The sequence below is a fragment of the Lethenteron reissneri genome, chromosome 33 (assembly GCF_015708825.2).
Source record: "Lethenteron reissneri isolate LAM-NWPU_2019-01 chromosome 33, ASM1570882v1, whole genome shotgun sequence".
Classification (NCBI taxonomy): domain Eukaryota; kingdom Metazoa; phylum Chordata; class Hyperoartia; order Petromyzontiformes; family Petromyzontidae; genus Lethenteron; species Lethenteron reissneri.
In genome coordinates this window covers 11,620,589-11,648,175 of record NC_083811.1, presented here as the reverse complement: position 1 = coordinate 11,648,175, position 27,587 = coordinate 11,620,589, and the positions used below count along the sequence as shown (strand labels likewise).

At 46.0% G+C, this 27,587-nt stretch overlaps 1 protein-coding gene across 1 annotated transcript in view; it reads left to right on the top strand.

Annotated features, from left to right (window-relative positions):
* Window positions 1–17,240: 17,240 nt before the first annotated feature.
* Window positions 17,241–27,587, top strand: part of LOC133350346 (potassium voltage-gated channel subfamily C member 1-like) — a 48,368-nt gene continuing 38,021 nt past the window's right edge. Inside the window, 1 exon segment of the mRNA XM_061564625.1 lies at window positions 17,241–18,916. Within this exon segment, the coding sequence (XP_061420609.1) occupies window positions 18,296–18,916 (621 nt within the window). The 5' untranslated portion in view covers window positions 17,241–18,295.

Genomic DNA, 27,587 nt, shown 5'->3' with positions numbered 1-27,587 from the left:
TGTTGCTTGCGTTGTGGCCGAAACGTCGTGAGAATTATTGTATTATGTTTTATTTTTATTATTTTATTATTTCCATTCTACGTGACTTTACCGAAAGAACCAAGAAGATGAATCCCTGCAGTCACGAAAGCTTTAAATCGAAATTCAATCAGTTCATGCACAGGAGTGAGATGGGCGAAATCAGTGTTGAACTCTGAAGAATTGAGACGGTGCGTGGAGGCCTTCATCCATCGGTGGATGGACAGTGGCTGCGAATGATGACCAAATAAGCCAGAATGTGCCAGATCTTGTCAGATCTCTGAAGCTAAGCAGGATTGTTTAAGCCTAATCAGTACTTGAGTAGGAGACTTTCAAAGCTTGTCATGGAATACCGGCAGCTGTGGGCTTGGCCATATGACAGGACAACACTGGATTGAATCCACCTGTGGGTAGCTATTAATGTTATTTCCCAGTATGGATGGTATTTCTGCAGGATCTTTGGTCCAATTGGCCGAACGTTTCAATGTAGGACACTACTGAAACAATCGTAAGTCTCCGTAAAACTTTGTTAGGATAAAGGTAATTATGAATACTCTCGTACCAATCAATTCACTGCTGGATGAAGGCATTCCCCACACGATGTCAATTATGGGGTTGTTTGACCATACTTCACCAAGCTGGTCAGTGCAGATTTGTGAAGTGGGGGTCCAGAACTAGTTCAGTTATCACTGCTGAAGGGATTTTAGCTGTTCCTGTTAATCCAACTTGTTTTCTGGGTTCAGAGGGCAAAGTGCAAATCACCGCTGCTTGGCATCCCCTGTAATTTTTATTTTTATTTATCCTGCTATATTTTTACGTGTCTGAATCTGTAGGTTTCCAACTTGTTGGGCATTTTTTTTTCTTTTTACACGTGCGCTACGTTGGTCCAATATAAACAGAGAACATTGTATATGTATAATGTAGTTTGTTTATTCTCATACCAAAGAACAGTTCAACTTTGGCAACGTCGTCTCCTTGAAAACAGAAACTCCTCATCCACGACACCGGCGTGTATTACACCGAACAGAAACATTCCACATGTTGGCTGTTTTTCTTTCTTTCTGGAATGACATTTTGTAGATCCATATCTGCGCCTGGGTACGCGGTCACGTGTTCGTAACGAAGGTGCCCGCGTCGTAACCATCACTCCACGGCAAAGGCACGGAGGTCAGGGGCATGCTAGGGCAGCACGCACAGGATAATGGGGGCACGGGATCTCAGACTCGACGTTTGACAAGTTCAAGATGTCACTGTGAACCGGTGCACGTAAGTTACCAACTTCAAATAGTTCTCCGTGTGCACGCACGCACACATGCACGTAGCACGTTGTGAAGAGGTTGTGAATTAATATTATCGTTCAGAAAGTTTCGCGTAATTACAAAGCGAAAATTTACTTGTATTTGAAGTCAAAATTACATTAAATTAGTATTGAGGTGGGTGGTGTTCATTAGTAGCTCTGAACTAGAGGTGTAAATTCCACATCCTGGTCGAGGGCCAGTTTGTTACTACCACTGGTGACTTTCCACAATGCAGTGCTTATTTCACCAACCATGACTGGGATTTGAACTTGTATAATGTACCTTCCATGTTTGGGTTTTTTGTAAATTACTATTGCCGAGCACGGGCCCAAAGCAGAGGCCCAACAACACCAAACGGCCAGTAACAAACAGCAACATTGGAGGTGTAATACATGAGAGTGAATATGAAGTGCTTAATCTTTAGTCAAAACGGGGATGTTTTATCTCAGTAAATGATCACATTAGACCTAGGCCAAAGAAGTCGATGCCGATGTCATACCTCACTTAAAAAGTAATTGGGCTCATGAAGGTTGGCCTCGTGACAAAGTACAAGCCATTGCTTGGTTTTTCAAGCAGCCAGCAAAAAAAACACAACACTGTTGAACGTTTAATAGGTAAGAGACGTCTTGATGTGAGCAAGGTTATATAAAAACTCAGGAAAAGAGACGACGGGAGGGAATTGAGATCCAAGCCCTGTAACTGCATTGCCGTCTGCTCGGACCTGACGACAGTCCTCTCAACTCACTTATTATTCCAACAAATGTTGCAGCGTCATTGAATTGGAACGCGAGGCGGCTTCGAGTGCAATTGTGCAGCTGTCGAAATTGCGTTGGCAGGGGGATTGCGTTTTTTTTTTAATTCTCCTATCGGATATTAAAAATGAACTCATTATCACCACTGGGAAAGGTTAGTTCAGCTTTGAGGTGTCGTATGGAAAGAGAAATAAAAAACATTAAGTCATTAACTTCTCAACATCAATCCATAGTACGACCTCTCCCAACTTATTTGCCTTGCATTAGGAGCCAATGTTGCAACATGCACTTGAAACCTGACGCTCAAGGGTAAAGCGAATGATTTTCCACATGGATGTAATGAGAATGGTTAATGACTTGGATAGCAGTGCAATCATTCCATTGTCTTTTATCTCACCGTGTAAAAAAATCCATGAAGATTCGTGCACAACTCTTTTTTAAGTGAGGCATTAATAACAGAACAGAGGGTGACTTCTTTTATTTTTTAAATATAATGATCGTATTATCATCCCTTTGGACATCCGCTGATGGGTTAAGGCTTGCCCACGCCATTCCAGTCAGGGGGATAGATTGACTAGTGTAGGTTTTGTAAATAAATGTGGCTATATGCTCTTCGTATATTAATCAACAATAATTTTACATGAAGTGTTTTATGGATATAAAAATGTGGCAGAAATTGCGCAGTTACCTCTTTGGGCAGTAGTAATTTCCATTGGTGGCCCTGATTCAATGATGGACATTGTACGTTTTCATGGTGGGGGCCAATCTGTCCATCTAATAAGGAGGTGGCGAAAAAGGTAAGCGCAGGACCCTCCTGAAAGTAAATCTTGAAACTCAATTGACCTTTTCCGGCTTAAATAAAGTATCATTAATATTCTTAAATCTACTTAAATATTTTCTGGATAACATGTGTGAAGTTATATGTAATGGGCAGAGTTGAACAATCACATATACTGCATTATCAATTCCAATTCCTTGCCCAAGGTTTTGCATTTGCCTACAGGAGACACGGTCATAATATCCTGCGTGTCTGTTCATGAGTGCGTTTTTTCAAGTTAATGTACTATATTTATGAAAAGCTCAACATAACCCTTCTCAACAGTGTGTATAACATATTGTAGAATTACTGTTTGCTGCCGTGCGTTCATTGACTTTATATGTATTAATGTCCCTTCATACATTTTTTTTTCATTCGCATTAATTACAGCATTTCCTCATCGTACCTTTTTCAGCTGATAGACGTAAGAAAAATACTTCGTTAGACCTTCGCAACATTAAAAGTGCTCGTGTTGAAAAGTTCATTTCAAGGGCTCAGAAACATATCTAATGGCTAGACCCAGGGGACAAAGGAGATCGCTTTTAGAATCTGGCAGCGAGCCTGACTTGCTCCTTACAAGTGCAGGAGGAGCCAACGGCAAGGATACGGTCATACGGAGCTAACACATTCACTCTGAACAAGCTGGGAAAAACTATATTATAATAAGGGAGATACAATATTACAGCTAGAGCCTACAGGCTCTGGTAGAATTCAGTTTAATGCCAGGCAATTCTAGAACTCACCAGTGCCAACGTGAGCTTACGCCACGGTGGCGAGATGTTAACTACCTCGCCTGGTATACAGGAGGTGGTGGGTTCGAGCCCGACCCTGATGCTTGTATTTTTTGAGTTTGCATGTCTCTCTCCGCTTGGTCGTGTGGATTTTTCTCCGAGTCCTCTGGTTTTTCCCTCCACATTTAGAATCAATATGCCTTCAGTGTATTTGGCTGCTATACATTTCCACTTGAAAATCCACTTCATTTGGGTCATCATTTGTGACCAGGTCGCTTCTGAAAAAGAGCTATGACTCTCAGTGGGCCTTACCTAGTAAAAAAATGGTTTAGTGTTGAACATCAAGCCGAATAGTGGCGTGGTGAGAGCGTGAAGGATGTGAGTTGGAACCTCGGTTGGGTTTCGATAAAGCATTGTTAAATTTATCTTCTTGGTTCTTTCGGTAAAGTCACGTAGAAGGGAAATAATAAAATAATAAAAATAAAACATAATAAAATAATTCTCACGACGTTTCGGCCACAACGCAAGCAGCCGTCCTCAGGTGAAAACCAGATCTGTCGGGGAGACATCGTCAGACGCTGTCTCCCCGACAGACCGAAACGTCGTGAGAATTATTTCATTATGTTTTATTTTTATTATTTTATTATTTCCCTTCTACGTGACTTTACCGAAAGAACCAAGAAGATGAATCCCTGCAGTCACGAAAGCTTTAAATCGAAATTCATTGTTAAAATTGCCAAACGCTTTCACGTTGTCAATAAAGTGTGCTGATTATGTGTCCGTGTACAGCCCTTTTTAAATCCTTTATGTTAAGTTCGCTTGCTTGCTTGCGTGCTTGCTTGCTTACGACCGTGCAAATCTTTCGGTCGTTTTTTTAATCCACTTCCCGTGATTCAATCGAGCTGACATTTTGCACACAGACTCGTTGTGCGTGACAATTAATGTTCGTGAAAAAAAATGTCCAAAATTTTACACTGTTTAGGGAAAACAAATTAAATATTTAATTACCAATTGCTTAATGGTGGCAGGCAATCATCTGACCCATAGGTGGCAGCCATCTCAAGCCAGAGGACGAGAGGACTCTAGCCGCCACGCATATAAAGGATTTAGAGTGAAAAACTTTGTTTTTACGGGTTATACTTATTGTCCATCCACTGTGGGATAAGGTTCAGCGTGGTAAAGTATGGTCAAATAACCCCCATGACTCAGCGTTCCACAGATTAACGTGATATTTGTTGACATTGTACCACGTCGGTTGGTATGGGTTGGTAGAGGCAGGGACCGTATGAGTTTATATGTAGTACAGTACAACACTGGATACTGCTGCACCATTCTCTGCTGACATTGTAGTCCTCCAACAGCCTATAACACCTGTTGCATGCGTGATGCTTGCCCATCCAAGCACTACCCAGGCTCAGCTCTCCTTAGCTACTGACATCTGGCAATATCCAAGGTTCATGTTGAATTATTTGGTCTCGGCCCAGTAGACATGGAACGTTGGGCTAGCGTTGGTCTAACGGTTCTAATCACATGCCAATGATGGCCCAACGTTGAATGTTTACTGGAAGATCACACAGGTTGTTAAATGATGAATTAGTGATTCATTTAATAGTCTTGTAATGTCATACAGGAACAACCAGAGTGTTAAATATTGCTAACATACAATATAGAAAACAATAACTGGAAGGAATGGTAAAAATAACATTAATTAAACCCATTTTACTCTTGACTGTGAAATTGTGAAATTGTGATCCTTTAAAGTTAATTAAAATCTTGGAATGATGATAAACTACAGTCCCTATCATAGCTTTGTTTTACCGTCGGCCAGCATGTGTTTCCACCATAATTGCTTGACCAATATAGTGTAAGTAAACCACTCCAAATGATTGTCATGCCAGTTATGCAACAAAACATGGTAATGCAAATTGACTTCGGGCCAAAGTGTTAATAGTGGCAGCTCATAAAACATTTACACGATAGCCTTCCATTGTGAAAATCAATAAACCTGTCATACTGTTAGAATACATGGCATGAATTAGATACCAGAAACGTTACCAGCCAGGAGAATATTATTTAGCAACACACAAAGGTGTGCATTCCATGTACAAAAGTGATCAACCTTATCTAAACCACCAGCTCAAAATAACTGAATGTGCCCTATTCTTGGTTCTTTCGGTAAAGTCACGTAGAAAGGAAATAATAAAAAATAAAACATTAAAAAAAATAAAAATCCCTTTTACGTGACTTTACCGAAAGAACCAAGAATATGAATCCCTGCAGTCACGAAAGCTTTAAATCGAAATTTGAATGTGCCCTATTCGCAAAATGTGTCCGCAATGAGTCCACTTTCGACGTACTGTAAGTATTGGCCTTGATGGGGCAATGCGTTGAGTCAATTCCCGAAATTGGACGTGAACTCACAACCTTCCCAGTGGGAGCCCCCCACTGTTCCGTTGAACCACCCAATGGTCACGGGAAATGTGCACCCCAGGAGGGATTGTGGCCAGTAAAAAATTAAGGTTCGGTCAATTTTATTTTCAAAAACCCCAATTACAATGCCCTGTTTAAAATTGAACAACAACAACAAAACATTCACCAATTGCATCACCTTAAAATGATACAATATAGAATAGGCAATGGTTTGGGACATCGTCCTTATTCATGTGATAGGAAGAAGGTCCATTGCCCGTAACGTTGTCTTTTAATTTTGATAGGTATTTTTGTTCATTGTGATTCTGCATCTCTGCCATTGCAGCAAATGCCACGTAATTGGTTGTTTTATATATTTTTAATTAAAATACATTTATTTAACTAGTTAACTAACACTGGCAACTGAATCTTTTTTTTAAATATTCGTTCAAAAGTAAATTTTTAATCAAGGGTCAATTTATTTTCATTAAAATAATATTTCACTCCGGTCCCTGGTTCCTGTTTTCAATTCAGTTCGACGCTCTGCCACCAACGCGAGAAACTACATAATTATTCAAAAGTAGACCAATGCTGACATCATAAAGCATTGCACCCATCATTCTAATTCCACCTCACGAGTGATTAAAAAACCCCTCTATAGGTCATTAGACATGCCGTCATCATCCATTACTAAAGTAAGCCTACCCAAATAAACATTCAACATTGGGCCAACTTCGGCAAAGTTGTTGGAGCCGTTCGCCCAACCTTGGACCGACGTTCCACGTGTACAAGGTCATTGTTTTGTGCATGTCGCCCTCTGCAGGTGAAACAGTTAAAAGCGATACAATTCACATTTACAACCACAAACAAGCGGGCCACCCCCTTGTGCCACATCCCACAGCAGCCAATTCTCTCTCTCTCTTTGAATATCCCCGCTGACACCGAGTGGCACGAATGACTTGCATCCCATTGGGATTTTTGCACACAGCGTTGGTGTACGGTGTTTTTTCTGCAATATTTTGCTGTCTTTTCTTGGATTTCCTGTTTGCACTTAAGTCACATATTCACTTTAAGATGTTTTTTGTTCATGTTTTTTGTTTGTTGCGGTTGCACCCGATTCAAGAGCCGAATGGCTCACAGGGCTATACCTAATACATGAACAAGATACTTGTGTAGTGCTCCAGGTTGAACGCGAGATGGGGCAATCGGTCGCGCGAGACCGCACGCGCAGTCGTGGTACAGCAGCCCGCACTCGCACGGTGCGACGTCTCTGTGTGGCCTCTTAGTAACGCGTAGTGGGGACGAGGTGCATGTCAACGTTGAGTCCAAATTTAAGTGGTTCGACGCTGACACACGCATCGGGGCAGAACTCATGTCAACTCATGTTATCTCAATATGAGCCAGCTCTTGGAATTCCACATTCCCCGTGGCAGGGCCAGACTTTCCCCAAAAAATTGATCACGAATAAGTCACTTTGTTTTCCGGTCGCGATTGATCTCTATAAGAGGCACGCATATAGTGGAGAGTGATTACAGTGTGCATGGACTGTGCCTTGTGGGAACTTGTCCTGTGGAGAGACTGGTCTCTGCCATGGTGATGTGGAATTTACACCATTGACACAGAACCGCCAATGTAATATGAGCACTGTCCCCACACTCGATTGAACATGAAGTCACTTTGACTTTTTGACCATTTAAATTAAAGTATTGTGTGTGTGTGTATTGCAGAATACGCACATATTTTATTTATCGTACATGAGTAGACTGGGATTATGTACCGGATTAAGCTAGTGCGGGCCTGTAGCATATGTTATAAAGGGGCCCTAAATATGAATAAAAACATAAATATTAAAACACAAATTTATAACTTGCATAGTAAAGTAATTGTATTTTTCATTTTCTATACAGCCAAAAAATACGACAAATCGCTAACCTTAAACATTCAGTCGTTCGTAAAAGTTGAAGGCAGTATAGCACTATAGTAATAGAGCAAGTACAAAATCACTGAACCGGAATTGATAGCTTGAAAGCATTTAGCACGGGGCCCTTAAAAGTGCGGGGCCCGTAGCATATGGTACTTTTGTTACTCGGATAACCCGGCACTGTTTGGCACCACAATATGAGCCTGTGAACCTGAGTTTGAGTACCGCTCATGACTAACATCAGTGGCGAGTAGCATCTGAACCCATCCTGGGCTCCCCCTTCACCAACATACACAGACAAATCACGGTGAAATAAAACAATCACCATGACTGACATCGCATAGGGAAGCCTTCATACAGCAGCAAGAGCTGCGAATCACGTTTTGTATATTACAAATGTGTAATATTATAGCACATACATGAGTGGGAACTGAGGTTTCCATCAGTGGGTGGCGCCTAATATAGTTACATTTGTACAATGACAGATTTTTTGTATATTACCATTTCTGAGCACAGGCCCAAAGGCCCCAAACAGCCAACAACAGATCGCAATATTGGAGGTGTAATAGATGATACTTAATAATACGCGCTTCATATGTCAGTAATATAATGTGCAAAACGTCAAAGGTCCTGTAACATTATTCCCAAAAGTATAATACGTTGTGCCAATGTCAATGCCATAGTCTTGAAATATTAATATGATCTGCGAATAGCCCGTGCCGTAACATACAAATGATACATTACCTTGGTGGACTGTGAGTAAAGAGTCAGAGAGGACCTTCACTGCATATTTATTTCCTGTTATTTTAACTAACAACAAAACAGGAATTATATATTTAATTAAACATTTCTGCTAGCTGAATGAGCAATTCGTCAACCATTACAATTGTGTGCAGGCCAGGGGCGGTTTCTTCATTAGGGCGATTGGGCGACGCACCACCAATGTCATTCAACCACAGAGTCACGCGAGCCGTTACAGTGCCTCTGGATATAGTCCAATCAGCGTCATGTCACGTTCTGTGGAGTACCGCCTCTTTTTGGGCGATTTCACTCCGGCTGAGAATCGCCTAGAGTGTTCCCATAGACTTACATTCAAATATGTTTTTTTTTCGAACGGCGGGCGCTCCAATGCATTCTCTATGGCTTCCGGGAGGGCTCGCACTAACGTGCTTACGTCATCATACGTAAGCACGTTTCAGTCAACAATATTATTTGTCGCCACCTAGTGGAATCTTTAATAAAAGAAAATGAGTGGATTGTAATAATTGTGAGTATAGAAACAAACAAGATGTATTGTAAGAGTCACTTTATTTTTCATTAATATTAAAGAAGTGAAGTTGCCTTTACATGCTTAAGCTGTTAATTTATCCATTGCATGGGTGGACCTTATCCTTATCAATCATCCAGACATTTGCCCCCTCTGAGAGATTTTGCAGGAGCCGCCACTGGTGCAGGCCATGGAAGAGTGATCACACATAACAGGGAGTATGCATTCATGGTTATGATACAGAGCTCTCAGACTTGCTTTGGAATTGAATTCTGAGATTGAATATTCCAGGAACTGAATTGAAAATTCTACTCGCGCACGAAAATCGCGCGGAAAAAAACACGCCGTACGAACCTGAAAATACATCGGAGAGCAATGGTAATATACACCCAAAGAGATGTCTTAAACAGAAAAAAAAACATTGCAGAAATATCGGCATGCTTTACATCAAAGATGACATCAACTGGCCGATTCTCGCACACATTCTTCAAAGTACTGCTGTGCACTAGCACCAAATGAAACCTCAATAATAAGCAGGTGACTTCATTGATTAGTGTACCTGCCGCACCTAGATTACCACAGTTGGCTACGTACGGTGCGACAAAAAAAGCAACAGACGTACATGTGGCCACCAGTTAAACAAAGTTACGAACATGGCTGAAAACGCATATTTGCATAAACTAGGCAACTTTTTTGATTTGAAGTTTTCGTGACTGCAGGAATCCATACTCTTTGGTTCTTTCGGTAAAGTCACGTAGGTATAAAATAAAATAAATAACAAAAGCATGGTGCAAAGCGTGCTTTCCCACCTGATGATGGACGCTTGTGCTTGCACCCAAAATGTCGAGATTTATTTATATTATACCTACGTGACTTTACCGAAAGAACCAAAGAGTATAGCAACGTTTTACCTGTGGCATGCCATGAGAAGGGGAGTCGAGCCAAGGATGTACAGCATGGATAGAAAGGGAAACATGAATGGGTTAGGGAAGGGAGGAGAGGAAAAACATGAAAAAGAGGAAAAGGATGGAGAGGAAACAGATAAACAGCAGCAAATGGTCAGGAACGGTGATAATAGGAAGATGCCGCACTAAGAGTGTGTTTTTTTTTTTATAGAAGGCAGGGATGGATTCACAGTGGGGGTGACCATACACAGAAGTCACGTGATTTCCTAGAGGTATGAGCTTATTGTAACATATAGATGTTATAAAAATCAATAGTTTTCATGTAAAGTCACTGCAGCTAACACGTTTACTCTTTCACGGCAGAACATGAATCGAACTGCGCTCTCAGCTTCTTAGATGAATGACACAACACGTATAAATTACTGTACATGGACTCTGTGGTTTGTCATGCGCTTTCGAGGGAATTGGTTGGGGTCGCAAGTGTTATTTCCCAATGCGCATTCTCTTAACTACAAAATCAGGCGTTTTGTCCTTCAATTCCCCCGCGCCTAAAACCCAAGATATAGATGGAGCGTTCCACTTTAATGAAGACATTACGTTGGACTGGGGTCTGATGTTTCAGTGTTCAATTTTGTGGACAATTATTTATTCGTTGTTATTTAACCGGAATAGACCCGAGGCTTTCACATCTCATTCCCTCGAGAGGCCTAACGAGATAACAACAATGGTTTCACTTAAAATTACAGGAAAAATATCAGCAAACGTACTATGGGAATAATACATCAACAGTAATACATTCATATGATTTATATTATTAAATAAACAAGTATATGTTTTTTTTAACATGTAAATAGTTAAACTACGGCAAACAATATGAATTAAGAAAAGTAAGTGGACTTGTGCAGGACACGTCATGAGTTTGTGGGATGATTGTGCCGCGGTGGCTAGGAGATGTTAACGACCTCGCCTGGTATACAGGAGGTCGTTGGTTCAAACTCGACTTTGACGCCTGCTGTATATTTGGAGTTTGCATTTTCTATCTCGCTCTCTCTCCCCGTGGTCACGTGGTCTTTTCTCCGGGTCCTCCGGTTTTTCCCTCCACATTTAGAAACATGCGTTTAGATGGCTGCTATCAATGTCCACACGACAAGCCCCTTCCGCTATCATTTGTGGCCACAGGTCGCGTCTGAAACAAGAACTACGGCTCTCACTGGGCCTTACCTAAAAACAAATTGTCGTAAAACAAGTACAATGACGGAGTGGCAGCCACGGAATGAGATGGACACACGTACACCGAAGAGACGGAGTGATGAAACCCGCTCGTGCGCAGGTGCTGTGTGGATCATGACCTTGCAGGATCGATTTCACAAGTATCACATTACACGATCGTGAGATAGATGGCGACGGCTTGGGGAACCCTTCATCCAGCAGTGGATTGATCATGGCTGATGATGATGATGGTGAATGTGATTGGGGGGGGTACAAAGCGCTCTCCGCACCGCGATGTTGCCGTGAATGCTCATGACTCACACGTGTTGCTCACCCGCAGACGAATCACCAAAACCCCTTCAGCCGATACCCCGTGCAGTGATGACGTTCATCCCCGTAGCCACGGCATTCGCGCTCAATGTAATACAACGACAACAACCACCATCATCATCATCACCACCACGCACACAGCCCCCCCTGCCAATCCCCTGCTAGACGAGGCTCTGCCCACGCCGGTGTAGGTCACCGGGGGGTTGTTCGATGCGTGTATGCTGAACTTCTTTCGCGCCGTACGTAGCCAACCGTGCCGGAGGGAAGCGGGGGGTTGTTTCAAACACAACATGAGCCTGATGCTAGCCGTGGCCTGGACTCGAACTCGGATCGGTGAGAAGGAGCTGATTCGCGAAACCGCTGCGCTGGATCCTGTTTGCAATGCAACTCGGCGTGGGGTCATCCTTCTCATGGATTTTATTGTAAAACTCGTTAAGTGCTTTTGGATGTTGCAATTGTCGCGATTGGGCGATACGTTTCGAATGAAGTCGAATCGAGTTGGCTGTATACATCGTCCAAATGCATCCGCAATCTCAAATGTGCTCCACGGACACAGTTGGACTATTTACGAAGGGAAAACGAGTCCGAGGAACCTCGACTTGCGGAAGGGCGAGGAGTTAGCATGGCATGGATGTTCGGAGGAATGGAGTTCTATTGTTAAGTAAAATCTCACATGTACCGCCAAGCTTACATACTGTATCATCATTTAAGAAGGCGAAGAGTCAAATTGGGTGGGGGGATTGAGTCTCGTGGCAGGCGGCGTGAAAAGCGCAACCCCGAGTCGGCGTCAACGCTCGCACTGGGAGGAGTAGTGGCGCAGCGGTTAGCGCACTGCGAGATCAATTCGGTGGGGACATTGGGGAGCCTTTATCCAGAAATGGATATATCACGGTTGATTATGATGATGGCAAGACTGTACATCATACATCAGTATGTGCAATACAGCATATTATTGATATTAAAAAGTTAATTAAAAGGCATTGCGTTTGTTTACCGTTACTGAGAGGCTAATCACATTTTCCAAGGAATATTTAATATTTTTGGAGAAGGCCAATCGACCGAATTGTCGATATATTTCCTTCAGTAATAACAAAAACGTATTATGAATTTAATTAACCTGTTACTGAATTAGATTTTGTTGAGTTTGAGTGCACAAAGCAATAACTTTGTACCATACATGCATTTTCCATACAAGACGATATACACCCTGATACATGAATACCAATGTGAAACATAACAGATGGTGATCGATCTAAAAGTCGTGCTGTAAATTTAAACATGCTAAGCTAAGAATTCTTAACGTTCATAAGCTTCACCGGGTAGGCTTATGTCACGACAGGTTTCGCCTTTTGATGCTGTAGTTGATATGAACATGTTGACTGTTGCTTTTCGTCAACCCAAACGTGGCACTGCATAATCGCACAGTGGAGTTATGCAAGGTGCTTCGAAAAAATGTGAACACTTCCGATACTGGGCTCTGGAGACCACCTGGAAAAGATTCCAGGCACGCGTTGACAACGATGGCGAACAAATGGAGACTCTTTGACTTTGTGAAGCTCTTAACATACATTTGTTATCATGTTACAGTGTATTGTCCGTTCTTTTTTCCGTTAAAAACAATAGTCCCGTGTAAGTGTTAACATGTTTTTGAAGCACGTTGCTTACGCGCGGGATGGTGCCCATTTCCAATGGCGATCGCGAACCAGTGGAGGGAAATTATTCCACATTCTTGTGTCTTGGGACAGTCTCTCTCATGAAGAAGAAAAACACAGAGTTCCCACACTTTGGTACCACGTTTATCGACCCCGGAGGAATCTATAGGTTTATATATCTCCCCACCCCCCCACCCCCGATCTGAAGAATCGTTCAACATTCTCAAGGGGGCCACGTGGCGCCACAGACGGAGTGCCACGCGGTCACCTTGCACGGGCTCTTGAGCGCGTTCACCTTGAGTGCCCATCGCGTTGTGTGTGTCTGTGTGAGTGTCTGTGTGTGTGTTTGTGTGTGTCTGTGTGTGTGTCTGTGTGTCTGTCTGTGTGTGTGTTTGTGTGTGTGTGTTTGTGTGTGTGTGTGTTTGTGTGTGTCTGTGTTGTGTGTGTCTGTGTGTCTGTGTGTCTGTGTGTCTGTGTGTGTGTCTGTGTGTGTGTCTGTGTGTGTCTGTGTGTGTCTGTGTGTCTGTGTGTGTGTGTCTGTGTCTGTGTGTGTCTGTGTGTGTCTGTGTGTGTATCTGTGTGTGTGTGTCTGTGTGTGTGTGGCTGTGCCTGTGTGTGTGTATCTGTGTCAGTGGCGGCTCCTGCAAAATCTCTCAGGGGGGGCAAATGTCTGGATGATTGATAAGGATAAGGTCCACCCATGCAATGGATAAATTAACAGCTTAAGCATGTAAAGGCAACTTTACTTCTTTAATATTAATGAAAAATAAAGTGACTCTTACAATACATCTTGTTTGTTTCTATCTCACTATTATTACAATCCACTTAGTTTCTTTTATTAAAGATTCCACTAGGTGGCGACAAATAATATTGTTGACTGAAACGTGCTTACGTATGATGACGTAAGCACGTTAGTGCGAGCCCTCCCGGAAGCCATAGAGAATGCATTGCAGCGCCCGCCGTTCGAAAAAAAACATCTTTAAATGTAAGTCTATGGGACTACACGGGGCGATTCTCAGCCAGAGTGAAATCGCCCAAAAAGAGGCGATACTCCACAGAACGTGACATGACGCTGATTGGACTATATCCAGAGGCACAGTAACGGCTGAGATTGGTGGTGCGTCGCCCAATCGCCCTAATGAAGAAACCGCCCCTGATCTGTGTATCTGTGTCTGTGTGTGTTTGTGTGTGTGTCTGTGTCTGTGTGTGTGGGGAGCGGTAGTATAACGGTTAGCGCGCTGGACTATAAACCCGGTGACCCGAGTTCGATTCCCGCTCACGGCCAACACCAGTGACGATTATCTGAACCAGTCCCGGGCCTCCCCTACGTCGACTTAGCCTCAACTGAGTACCTGGTGCGGTGTGTAAACATCGCCACTGGGAGACAAAGGCGGTCGGGCGTGGTGCTGGCCACCAACCCCCTCGTGGTGCCGCTTCGGCCTTCATAGGTGCTCGCTAACAGCACTTGCCCCTACAGTCTGTTAGGGCTATACGGGGGATCTTTGTCTTTGTGCAGATGTATGGGGGGAGAGGTTGTGTAGCGTTTGGCGCTCTGCGTTACCAATCCAGCGACCCGAGTTCGATTCACGCTCACAGCCAGCACCAATGACGATTATCTGAATCGGTCCTGGGCCTCCTCTAGGTCGACTCGGCCTCAAATGAGTACGTGGTGCTGTGTGTAAACAGCCCCACTGGGGAGACAAAGGCGGTCGGGTGTGGTGCTGGCCACCCACCCGTCGTGTATGTACTGTGCCGGCCGTGATAGTAACAGCGCTTGTCCCAACAGTCTGTTCAGACTATACAGGGGATATTTGTCTTTGTGTGTGCAGATTGTAGGCATACAGTCAGGTCTCGTGCCCAATCAAAAATGTGTCTTAAGCGGTGCTCATTCCCACCCTCCTGCCTGTTCGCGTCCGAAACAGTGATAGAAATTCCACATTTCCCTGGCGGTGACCAGCCCATCCATGTGATATGACTGGTGACATCCCACCAAGAGAGGTGGGACTGATGAAGATGATGATTCTGATGAGGTTGAGTAGACGTTCACAAAAATAGTATTCTTATCGGAGCCACAGTGATATTGGTGAATGTGTTGAGTGTGTTTTCTGTTATTCGTGCCGGTGCCGCATTGCCAACGCAGCAGCATCACCAATTCATGTGTTAAATGGCTGAACGTTAAGACATTCGTAAATGTCAGGACAAGTAAGTAGCGAAAACCACAGCCTAAAAAAAGACAAGAAAAGACAAGAAGAGACAATTTCTGTTCGAATTAAATTGAGAAACTCAACATTTCAAGAGTCGCGATGCATATGAAGACGAGACGGTGGTCCTTCATGAGTAACGTGAGTAGGCAGTCCATGAAGAGCCGCAAGTGGCGTCGGAGGTGCCGGCTGCCGACCCCTGGTGTACCGTGTTGCCATTATCAGGGGTCCCCAGCCCCCGGGCCGCGGACCGCTATACCGGTCCGTGGCCTGTTAGGAACCGGGCCGCACAGCAGCACGAGGTGAGAGCGGTGAGTCCGCGCGTGGCCCGCCCCATTATTTTATTATTGACCACTTCCGTCCGCGCCTCTTTCCCGCACTGCGCACTTGTCACAGTTTTGGTGAGCCCACAAGCTCTAACCCCTAGTAGCCAACATGAGTAAAAAACAAACTTCGCTGGAGAGCTTCTTTGAAAAAGGGGGAAAGGCCCAATGATGAACCCCCCCGCACCCCCCGGTCTGTGAAAAAAAATGTCTTCCACGAAACCGGACCCTGGTGCCAAAAAGGTTGGGGACCGTTGACCCCATGTGACCTCAGGCTGGGCTTACAACCAGCCGGCCACTGCCGCCCTCTCGTGGTGGCGTTAATTAAAATATTTAGTTTGGGTCAAGTCACGATTTTTTTTTTACTAAGGTCAGAGGTCGCATCTAGATAATGGTAAATAATATGGCTGCGTGGTTCGTGCCGGGTGAAAATGAGATCATACTCAATTGTATACGAGGAAACTTTTTTCAAGTGACTGACGAAATGTATGAAGGATACAAATCTTGCACGGCCATTCACCGTTGTCTTCCTGTGAACTTCCACGTGCAGCAGGTGACACGCTGTCAACAAAAGCCGACCCACCTCTCACATTGTCTATCCCATCGCCCTCTTCCACCTCCCCCTCTCTCCGATATACATCTCACATTTCTCCCAACTTTACTGTCCTCTTTCGCTCTCTTTTTTTACGATCAGTGGAAACAAGAAGATGCTCTGTGTAGTCGGCACTTTGCTTCGTTCATCATTTCGTCATTTTTTTTTACTTTGCTTTATGTAAACCCCCACCTCTCGCTCACTCTCTCGCTCACTCTCTCGCTCTCTCTAATTCCATCTCTCCTATTTCTCCCACCCCTCTCTCTCCCTAACCACCACCTCCACTCTATCTCATATCTCCCATCTTTCTCTTTATCATCTCCCTCTTTCTCATCTCTATTCTTTCTCTCACCTCCACTATCTCCTATTTTACTCTCTCCCGTCTCCAACTTTAACTCTCACCCTCCCATCTCCGCTATCCCCACTCTCATCCCCGCTCGCAACCTCCACGCTCTTATCGCTATACCGATATCGCTCATCTCCACTGTCTCTCTCTCTCTTCCACCTTCAATCCATCTACCTTCTCCACTCTCCCATCTCCCTCTCACCTACCCTCCCCTCTCCTCGGCTGCGCCCAATCGTCCGTTAGACGATGCGCGTGCGACACGTGCAGACTGGAACATTTCCGCGGCAGCCGCTATTATAAATACTGCCATTAGCAGGCGCTCCTCTGTCTCGCTCGCTCGCTCGCTGCGTTCACTCGCTCCCATGCGCCCAACCCCCTCCTCCTTGCCTGCTTCCATCTGCACCCCCCCCACCCTCCATCTAGGCTCCCCACCCTCCCTCGGCACATTGCCCCAGTGATTCACGGAGGCGGTGGCTCATTGCGCTTTGCAGTCGCTGCTGTCGGGACCGCGTCTACCCGGAGCATCTGCTGCTGCTGCTGATTCACCGAGTCGCTCCGTCTCTGACCCGGGCTGACCGCCTGTACTCCGTCTGCCACCCCTCCCAAACACACCCTCCTCGTGTTTAGGATATTTGAATGTGCTCCATCTCCATCCCCCCCACCCCTCCCTCAACCTAATTCCTTCTCCTCGATTCCTGAGATCCTCCCCCGCCGTCGCGTGCTCTTCCTCCCCCGCGCGTGAGGGTGCACCAATGCGCGACGCGCGTGTCGAGGAGCCGACAGGAGCGAGACGACGCGGCGGACACTGGATGGCCGGCGCTGGTGGTGGGCAAGGAGACACGTGTTGCGATTATGTTTCATAATGTACGTTAACTCTGCTATATTCTAATATATATAATTACTTTGCTCGTTCCTGGTTATAAATAGCTTGTTGATAGTAGGCGTATTGCGTTTAAGCAATCTCGGATTATTCAGTGAAGTATAAGAAGTGAAATTCATAACGTTTTGAATTATATTTTACAAAGGACGCTTCGGTAAAAAAAATTACGATGAAATAACTGCAGCGGAAATAATACAAAAGAGGAACGTTTAAATGAAGTTGAATGAACAATAGCTTGATAACCAGGTCGTAATAATAATAATCATAATCTCACTTGGGAAGAATTAATCTGACCTCGCCTTGAGTCACATCCACATTTCTCCATCTCTAGACATGTGACAGCTTCCTCTGGTGGGGAGAGCAAAGCGATCCGGAGAGGGAGGGGGCGGGCGGGCGGAAACGTTGAGATATATAGAGAATATTGATAGAGGAGAGCTCGGCCGATTCATTGCGGGGGGGGGGGGGGTGTAAGGGTACAAGAGCGCCACACACCCACCCACCCAGCGAAACCAGCACACACACACACACAAGACAGACACAGACATCACGGCCGAAGTCGCACGGACCACCCTCGCGTGCATGCTGTGCATGCCACCTGGCCCCCGGTGGGGTTCCTTGGGCCACGGTCGTATCGGCCAGCACGAATGTTCACCTCGGTTTGCATCTCTCCATACTGCGGCCACAAGTCGGGGAACAAGTCTCCCTGCAAATCGTGCCTGGATGGCGACCTGGGCAGGAGCGACGAGAACGAGCGCGTGGTCATTAACGTGGGAGGCACTCGCCACGAGACGTACCGCAGCACGCTGCGCACGCTGCCCGGAACGCGCCTCTCGTGGCTCACGGAGCCGGACGCGTTCGCCAACTTCGACTACGACGCGAAGGCCAACGAGTTCTTCTTCGACCGCCACCCCACGGTGTTCGCGCACATCCTCAACTACTACCGCACGGGCAAGCTGCACTGCCCGTCCGAGGTGTGCGGCCCCCTGTTCGAGGAGGAGCTCATCTTCTGGGGCATCGACGAGACGGACGTGGAGCCGTGCTGCTGGATGAACTACCGGCAGCACCGCGACGCCGAGGAGGCTCTGGTGAGCTTCGAGAACCCGGACATCAACGGCAACGACGAGGGCAACGAAGACGGCGACGTCTCAAAGAGGTTCGGGCTCGACGAGCGCAGTCCCGACGGAGGGAAGCTCAGCTTCATGCGACGGTGGCAGCCCAGGATGTGGGCGCTCTTTGAGGATCCGTATTCTTCCAGAGCGGCCAGGGTAAGACGCGCGGGGGTGTGGAGGGGGGTGGAGAGCTCACGGTGATGTGTGTGCTTGCATTTGTGTTCGGTGTCTGAGCGTGAGTTGCGGGGATGGGATGGGGGGGTGTGAGCGGTCAGCGCGCTGCGCTACGAACCCGGGGAATATGAGTTCGATTCCCTGATCACGGCCACCAACGCCGGTGATGATTAACTGAACCGGTCCTGGGCCTCCCCCTAAGTCAACTCAGCCTCAAATGAGTACCTGGTGTTGTGTGTAAACATCTCCACTAGGGAGACAAAGGCGGTCGGGCGCGGTGTTGGCAAACCACTCTCTCGTGTGCCGTGCCGGCCTTCATAGGTGCTCGCAAACAGCACTTGTCCTAACAGCCTGTTGAAGGCTATATGGGGGATATCTGTCTTTATCTTTAGTGGTAACCCAAGGACGATTCCTTTTCACGGGCTGCCATCAATAGCAAGTGGTGTCTGACATGATTCCGGGTCTCCCCTAGGTCGACTCAGCCTTTAAAAAGTTCCCATTGTGGCGTGTGAACATCAGCACTAGAGAGACAAAGGCGACCGGGAGTGGGACTGCCTACACTTCGTAACCCTCTAGTTCGTTGTATCACTCTTAATACGTTCTCGCAACTAGCACTTGCCACAACCGTCTATGGGATTTCCTTTTGCATTTCTGCGTTGGAATCTTGTTTTTTTATTTTTTTTTATTAGTGCTGTAAATGCCACATTCTCGTGGCGGAAATCACCGTGGCGATGATAATAATAATGTGTGGGGGATGTCTGCATCCGCCGTTAGGCGCTGCAATATCTGTACAACCCGCCTTGCGCTACGCTCGTCGTAGAATATCAACTCGTACAGGTGCATTGCATGTAGCGCGTACACGTGACTCGTCTGGGGAAAAAATCGTCAACAGGTCACACGCACACGCTGTGCGCCGTATCTCATCCTGGCATCGTGTAATTTTAAAACGGGTCAAGGAGATCAAATGAGCCCGTCTCCACGTTGAACATCGTGCCCTTGCACCTGATTATTTTTTTAATTCCACATTACTATGACGGGGACACGAATGCCCGTGCATTGTGCGTGGCGTTTGCAGATTGTGTCGGCCAGCGGCTGCCTGCATTGTTCAGTGTTGCGGCAGACGCACGGAGACGCATATGAATGAATGCACGTGCATCTAATTTCAAAGGGCATGTGATTATCTACAGAGATAATCCCTGCTTCTGATGGAATGCCTTTAGATTTCATGTCAGGTTTGCGATTCCTCTTCTATACAAGGGTCAGGGCGCGTAAGTAAATCCAATGAAAGTGCATCTGTGCTGTACATATGTTGCGCATAGAGCCGTGTAGAGAAGTAACGACACGTGCACGTGCTGTATGATGATGCATCGTTGTGTCTCAACCTGCCTACATAGCATTCCATATATTGACATCGAATGTCTGGGCGCACATATTTGAGTGAATGCCGTGTATCCGTTCATCTCGTCAATGTGTTACATGTTTCCACGCTTAGACACTGCTATTGACGGACGTCATGATTTGTTTGTTGATTTGCCGTCTAGTAGCTCATTATAAATGTGTGTACATGATGTCATTTATGGTTTTTACTTCATACACCACGCATGTGCATTGCCATTTGGGCTGCACGGAGAGCATTGCGTTGCTATGCCTCGACATGGCCGCACCATTTACGAATGTCCGTAACATGTACACACTAAACACATCGTTCACTGGCCACGCTGCATCGGCCGTGGTGCACACGCACGATTGATACCAACGACAGAAAACCCTCAAACACATTCTTCAATAGCACCGCGGCCTTAAGAGGAAAACAAACATGTGCAATAGGCAACGTTTCGGGGCCAATGGTCCTTGTTGCACTACGAACACGGACAACTGCCTCGCTGTTGCACGACGCACGTGCGGTACATGCATCGTGTGTGCAATTTTAACGAAGTGGCAGAGCGCTCGCAGCGCACGCGACCACAATACAAAGCCCGGCCCCCTCCTCCAGAGAGTCCCAATCCCACTGAGGCACTCGCCCGCCTCCACCACTGGCGCAATTGCCTTCTCTCAGGCCCGTGGGTAGACCCACGGCGGCGAAGGGACATGACCGTGGCGTTTGCTACGTGCCGGCCTTTGGGCCACCTTAATGGGTGCTCGCAAACACTGCCGACTACCAGCGGCAGCTCGCTTAAACAGTGATGCCAGAGTACAACATCGTGCCCTGCTGCCAGCCAACGTGTGCGCAACACGTGTGTAACTATACGCTTCAGTAGGATGGCTCTCGCTTACTTGAGCATAGATTATATTCGTGTTACCCTTCGTGATTTCAACAATGAGGACAAACGCATCACGTTGTTGTGTCACTTATGAATACCCTTAGTATTTTAGGTTATATTATTTTTTCACTACAGTATACATTGTTTAAAAGCAGCCATCTCAGCTCGTGTGCAGGTGCTAGGCAAATTATTGCATTGTTCGATCGTGAGAGATACCGATGGCTTTGTGGTTCTCTTCCATCCAGCAGTGGATTGATCTTGGCTGCTGATGATGACCAACATTAATGCGTGGCTTTACCAATTAGCCAAATGGAATCTTAATATAGACGTCGGTATGTTGAAAATAGATGGTAAATTGCACAGGAGACATAAATACATCACGGCGTATCCTTCCAAGTCAATGCCATCAGCTGATCACTAATCGATGATGTGATACAAGTGTAATGCATTGTGTATAGATACGGTATATATTAATATTTCTCCATGCACTGCAAAGCTCATATTGTAGTTTTCAGTACGGCGCGAACACTGAAGGCAAGCAAGCAATGCACAGACAATTCTGCATTTGCGGATGCATTTAAATTCAGAAGCATTTCCAATTCACACACTCGTAACAAGAAGACACACGGTGTCACTGATATGCAGTAATTGCAATGCTGCCCTGTAGAGGTACGCGTGGGCTGCAATGTGCATGTACAAATGGCATGCACCAATCTTAAGGGTCTCTTTAATAGGTCATTAAAATGATAGTGGATAGGAAACCCTTCCGGAGAGGTGGATGTTATAAAAAAAAAAACATGTTTTGCTTTGGATTGATGTATTCGGATTGACGCGTTCGAGTAACCATTGAACCACTTGTAAATGTCTACAGGGCGTCATTAATTACATTAACAGAAGCCGATTTATGCTGAGGGCAAATCACCAAATGTCAACGGTTGAAGCTTATCTACGTAGACTACCAACTGCCCCTATGTAACTAAATTGGTTGTCCTGTGGAAGAACTGGCCACTGGCATAGAAATGGGGAGTTTCCACCACCGTCGCAGAACAGTCCATGGAAACGAATACCACGAAATGACTATTTGAGCAGAGAGACGCCGATTGTTTTACGCGATTCCATTGCTGCCGAGATGCGCAGTTATCAATGAGGGCATACAGATGAATTGAAGACGCCGTGCCATGTTGCATTTTCAATGAACGGAAAGTGGTGTGTTTAAGAACCCATGCAATATTGCCTGGGCTCTTCAACACACCACTCCGAGCTCTTTCAATCAGCAAAATATCTCCCGTGTTAAATAATTCAAAATGTATCGATACTCAAACGAGTTAGGGCTGGTATTCTTCTGGCATAGAACTGCCAGTGTAGCTTACCCAACTCCTTTAATCGGTTGTTACGGTGTGGGGAGTAAAGCAGTACCAGGGCAAGTCAGATGCAGTTAAAAGTCAAATAGGATATGGGGCAGTACTCGTACCCACTCGCAACTCATGAGCCGGTGGTGAAAATTCGACATCCGTATGCCAGTCTGCAAGTGTAACGTACCCATATCTTCAAATCGATTGATTCAGGATGTCGGGAAAGTGTCCCAGCGTGGGCAGCATAGTAATACCAAGACAGGTTATGTGAAGGTCAAAGTCAAGTCAGCATCAAAGACGAGTTTGGGTGGTGCTCATCGCCATTGGCAGCCCTGGACTAGTGGTGGAAATTCCACATTAACATGGTGGGGGGTGGAGGGGGGAAGGCAGTTTCTGCAAAGGGCAATTGTTCACTTCCCACAAAACCGTATCAATGCTATTGATCCTGGAAGAATGATGGTCTGATCAACCCCTCACATAGATGTCAGAATTGAGAAGCTCTAATCTCGCTACCGCCCAGCTGGGGCGGTGTGAAAAGAACCTCCGTGAATAGAAATAAGTGGCGACTGTGATGGGCGCATGGTTCTTTTAATGGACAGATTTATTAAGGGCTTTACGCGAACAGGGCAGGCTGAAAAGAGAGGGTGGGTGGGGCATTGATCACGCGCGCTGTGACTGCATGCAGCGGGGAGCTTACTCATCCCCGGCTCCGCTGCCTTTCAAGTGGCGGGCGTGCGGGTCACCTTTTTTTTATTGCGTCGCTGAGCTCGCTTGCACGTGGGTGCAATCACGATGGAGAGCAACTCAGAGTGGGCACGGGTGGCCACATGCGACCGGACGAATGGTGCCAACACATGGCATCGGGGTCTCCAGGTTTTCTGGCTCTGAAAATAGAATGGCTGTTGCACAGTGTGGCAATTAAATATTAATGGTCCTCCACTTAACCTGCGAGAGCCCACTGAGATTCATGTTTTGTTTTTAATTGTGCTTGTAATGTTACACGGGGGAGACTATCTCCTGTCATAGGAACGTGGAATTTCCACCACTGCCTCAAGGAGATGAGAGCCTTTCACCACTGTCGACTTCCTCACAAAACAGCACTCGTAGAATGTATTCCAGAGGGATGATAGACTGGATTCACCTCTAACCGGCATTTGAATTGGCAACCTTTCCGATTGTGAGTCAGGCGCTTTGACCGTGACGACACCTGGCTGAAAACAGCAAACCGTTCTGTGCGTTACAAGTTGCCGTGTGTCGAAATTGATCGGGCGCCAGCCGCTGGCAGCGAGCGTGCCTATGAACGTGTCACAGCAGCCGTTTCCAGTAGGTGAAATTAACGAGAGTCCCCTATCCACATGTCCCCGCGAATATACGTCAGGCCCCCGTTAAGTGAGCATAAAAAAATGCGTCACGTGGTAATGACCCACATGCTGTTTAGCTGCTGACTGCATGATACAAATAAAAATAGGACGTCTCCGATGGGCGATCGCTATCGTCACATCAGTCGTTTTCTAAACGCGGCCCTGTGGGCGGCAAATAAAAAAAAAATCTGTGCGGATCAAAAGCATGATCGTTTTGCAGTTGTATCAAAATGCTTAGAAGCTGCCGCGACGTGGCGATTACCACACTGGACTTGCAATCCAGCGGATGCTGGTTCTGTCTCCTATCTTGTCACTTGAAACGTCGGTGGAAGTTGCCGCAAACCCCCTGCCTCTGTCCACCCAGCAGCCTCCACATGGGTACACCACGATTAGTGATCGGCAGGTGGCGTGTAGTGGGGTAAAGTGTGGGTACTCTCAACCTCCTGCAAGGCGTTTGGCAAGTGCAGAAGAGGGACTCTCTGAAGCTCCCTCTAGTGGAGGCTCTTCTGCCAACAGTGGCCTGAGCAGGCCACTGCAGGACTGGACCTTTACTTTACACCATCGCCCTATTGGCGTTCGTCGTTCTATTTTTGTACATTGCCTAAACGAAGACCGATACGCACAACAATGACCTTGATGCAATGCAGCGGTGCATGGGTCACAGGTCACAGCTGGCACTTAAACAGGAAGTTGTTATTTGTCTTTGCCTCCAGTTTTTTTTTTACGTGGGTTTACAGGCTCGTAAAATATTTAAATACACTCGTGATATTATGCAGTGCCCCTCTTTTCTCCCGAGAGGACTTCCACTACGGAAATGGGATGACGGTATCCGCTCGTGTGCAGGAGTCAGATAGATTGCTGATGATGTTATGCTGTCACACTGGACAGCTATAGTGCTGGAAATATGTTGGACATCACTGGCTATAGAATGTCTATACTGTGAGTATGTGTACATTGACATTCAAGTGTGGAAGTCTCTCCCAGAGTGTCACGGTGCTCAAATGGACGTTCAACAATGCTCGTCCCTGTTTGTGGCCGGCGGTAGAAATTCCACGTTTCCATGTTGGCAATCAGTCTCTTCAAAGGATGGCAATGTCTTGCCTTCCCAATGCGTACCCAGATGCATTTCCATTTCTCCCTTCAGAGTTTACCCCTGACTAGGATTTTAACTCGCAAGCTTTCCTTCGCGAGTAAAGCAATCAAACTGCAGAGCTGCCCGACCATTATATATACATCAGCTCAGGCCTCCCGCAAGTCACGTGACGAGTGTGTATCACGTGACAAGTGTGCGGCCAATCCCACTCTAAACCCTTCCCCTCTCCCCACCCCCTGTGAAAACAGACGCTGCTCCCTGCAGCTCAGTTCTGCTTGTTCCTTCCTTCTCTGTGTCTCTCTTTTTTTTTACGATCAGTGGAAACAAAAAGATGCTCGGTGTAGTCGGCACTTTGCTTCGTTCATCATTTCGTATTTTTTATTTTTATAACTGTATGTAAACCCCCACCTCTCGCTCACTCTCTCGCTCACTCTCTCGCTCACTCTCTCGCACTCTCTCGTTCTGCACGCAGCCCTTCTCGCAGTCCAACGGCCTCCGACAGGTAGCTCATAACTGCTCTTCCTTCCCCTCTAATCACACTCTCATCCCCGACTTCTTGACCCAGTCATTCCTTCTCTCCCGTCATCCCCTTCCTGCCTGGTGCTCCTTCTACCTTCCAGCTGCTCGTGCCTGTCATCCTGGAATCCTCGACCCCTTCGTGATAAAAAAAAATTCCATTCGAATTAGAATCTCAACTCGTAGTGCGCACAGTGTTCACTCACTCTCGTAGGGAGAGAACAACTCAGAGGCGCGGGGAACCACAGACAAGTGGGAAGGCCGGTGCCAACAATTACCAAAGCTACGCTGTCTTCTACGTACAAAGTTGTTATTGGCCAATTAATGAGTGATTGCATGTGGGAGGAAAACGGAGCACCCAGAAAAAAAAACACGCATGCGAGGGGGAAACACTCTATCCCATACCGGAGGAACAGGCGGAGCCTCTACGTTGGTGAGGCAGGGTATGTGGTGCCTCCTCAACGCCCATGGGGAGTTTCGCGACATTTTCGCGGTGATTCACCAGCCCGAGCTGCCTCCGCGGTGATGGAGTATAGGCCACGTGCGTAGGCACCCCACCTGCATCCCACGGTGTGCCACGGGGGAAAAAAATAACTTTTATTATAATAACAACGTATGAAGTGTCATTGTTGATGCGCGTTGCACACACCACAGGAAATAAACTGGACTTGACAGCTGTGTCAGCGTAAACGTGCGCTGTGACGCCTGCTGCGTTTTCTGAAGAGTTATCCACCCCCCCCTCTAAAGTACGGAACATCTCTCTTCAATGGGGTATCCAAATTCGTGAATAAAAATAGATCAGCAATACATTGCGGATCTCTGTCAATCGACTGCGGGATGGGTCACGTTGTTTTCCCCCATGACTCACCACGCCGCTCAGCGCTGCGTGGTGACATGCTATTCCGCGTAATCCTTGATGTTGGATATCATAATATTGTATAGTATCCGCTGATTAGCTTCTTGAAGTCTTCTCATTATATGTCACCTGTAACATCGCTGCGACATTGAGGAACACCTCCTGTTGTGTCTCATTGTTTCTAATCAGACTATGCCACTGTGTATGGACACCGTTGGTGTAGCTAAATATGTAAACTATCACGATGCTGTCTGACACTTTATATATTTAAAAAAATTCACCCACTGACTCATCTTATAAACCTTAAAATACTATTCACCAGAATAGTATTTAACATGTTGTTCGGGCAAGTCCTATTAAATCCTAAACAGCCCAGCAGAGGTTGGGTGGACAGCACCACGCCTGAGCCACATTTGTCTCCCTAATACTGACGTTTACACACCACACAAGGTACTCATTTAAGGTTGAGTCGACATAGGGGAGGCCCAGGACCAGTTCAGATAATTAACCACCGATGTTGGCCATGAGTGGGAATCGAACTCGGCTGGCTGGCTTCGTGGAGCAGTGCGCTAATCACTGCACCAACGCTCCCACATCGACCTCGTGAGCAATGTCTCAGATGCACACAACAATGCGCGTACATTTTGACTTAAACCTTTCGTGACTGCAGGAATTAATATTCTTGGTTCTTTCGGTAAAGTCACGTAGGTAGAAAACAAAAAATAATAAAATAATAAAATTTAATTACAATTTTCAAATACAAAAAATAAAAGTAATTAATTTAAAATAATAATTTAAAATGTATCATAATAAAAAATGCAATGTATTATTTCTATATTTGTTACGATATTTTTTTATTTTCAACATATTTTTTTTATCTACATGACTTTACCGAAAGAACCAAGAATAACAATGGTGTGTGCGTGCGTGCGTGAGTGCGCTCTACACGCACTGTATTTCCTTCCACGCTCAGTCGCCTTGCGCGTCTCGGCGTGAGCTGCTCACTGCAAACCGGACTGGAACTCAATCAAGTGCCCGAGCACTTAGCGCTCAACCACAGCACTTCCCCCCTCCCCCCCCCGTCAGCTTCCAACAATTGGCTGAGAAAAAGCCCTACCGAAGCAGCTTTCGGACCTGTGGCTGCTTGACAACTGCTGCTGCTGCTATTGTGGGAATCACACGTGCAATGAAGACTACGATGGTCATTTTGTGTT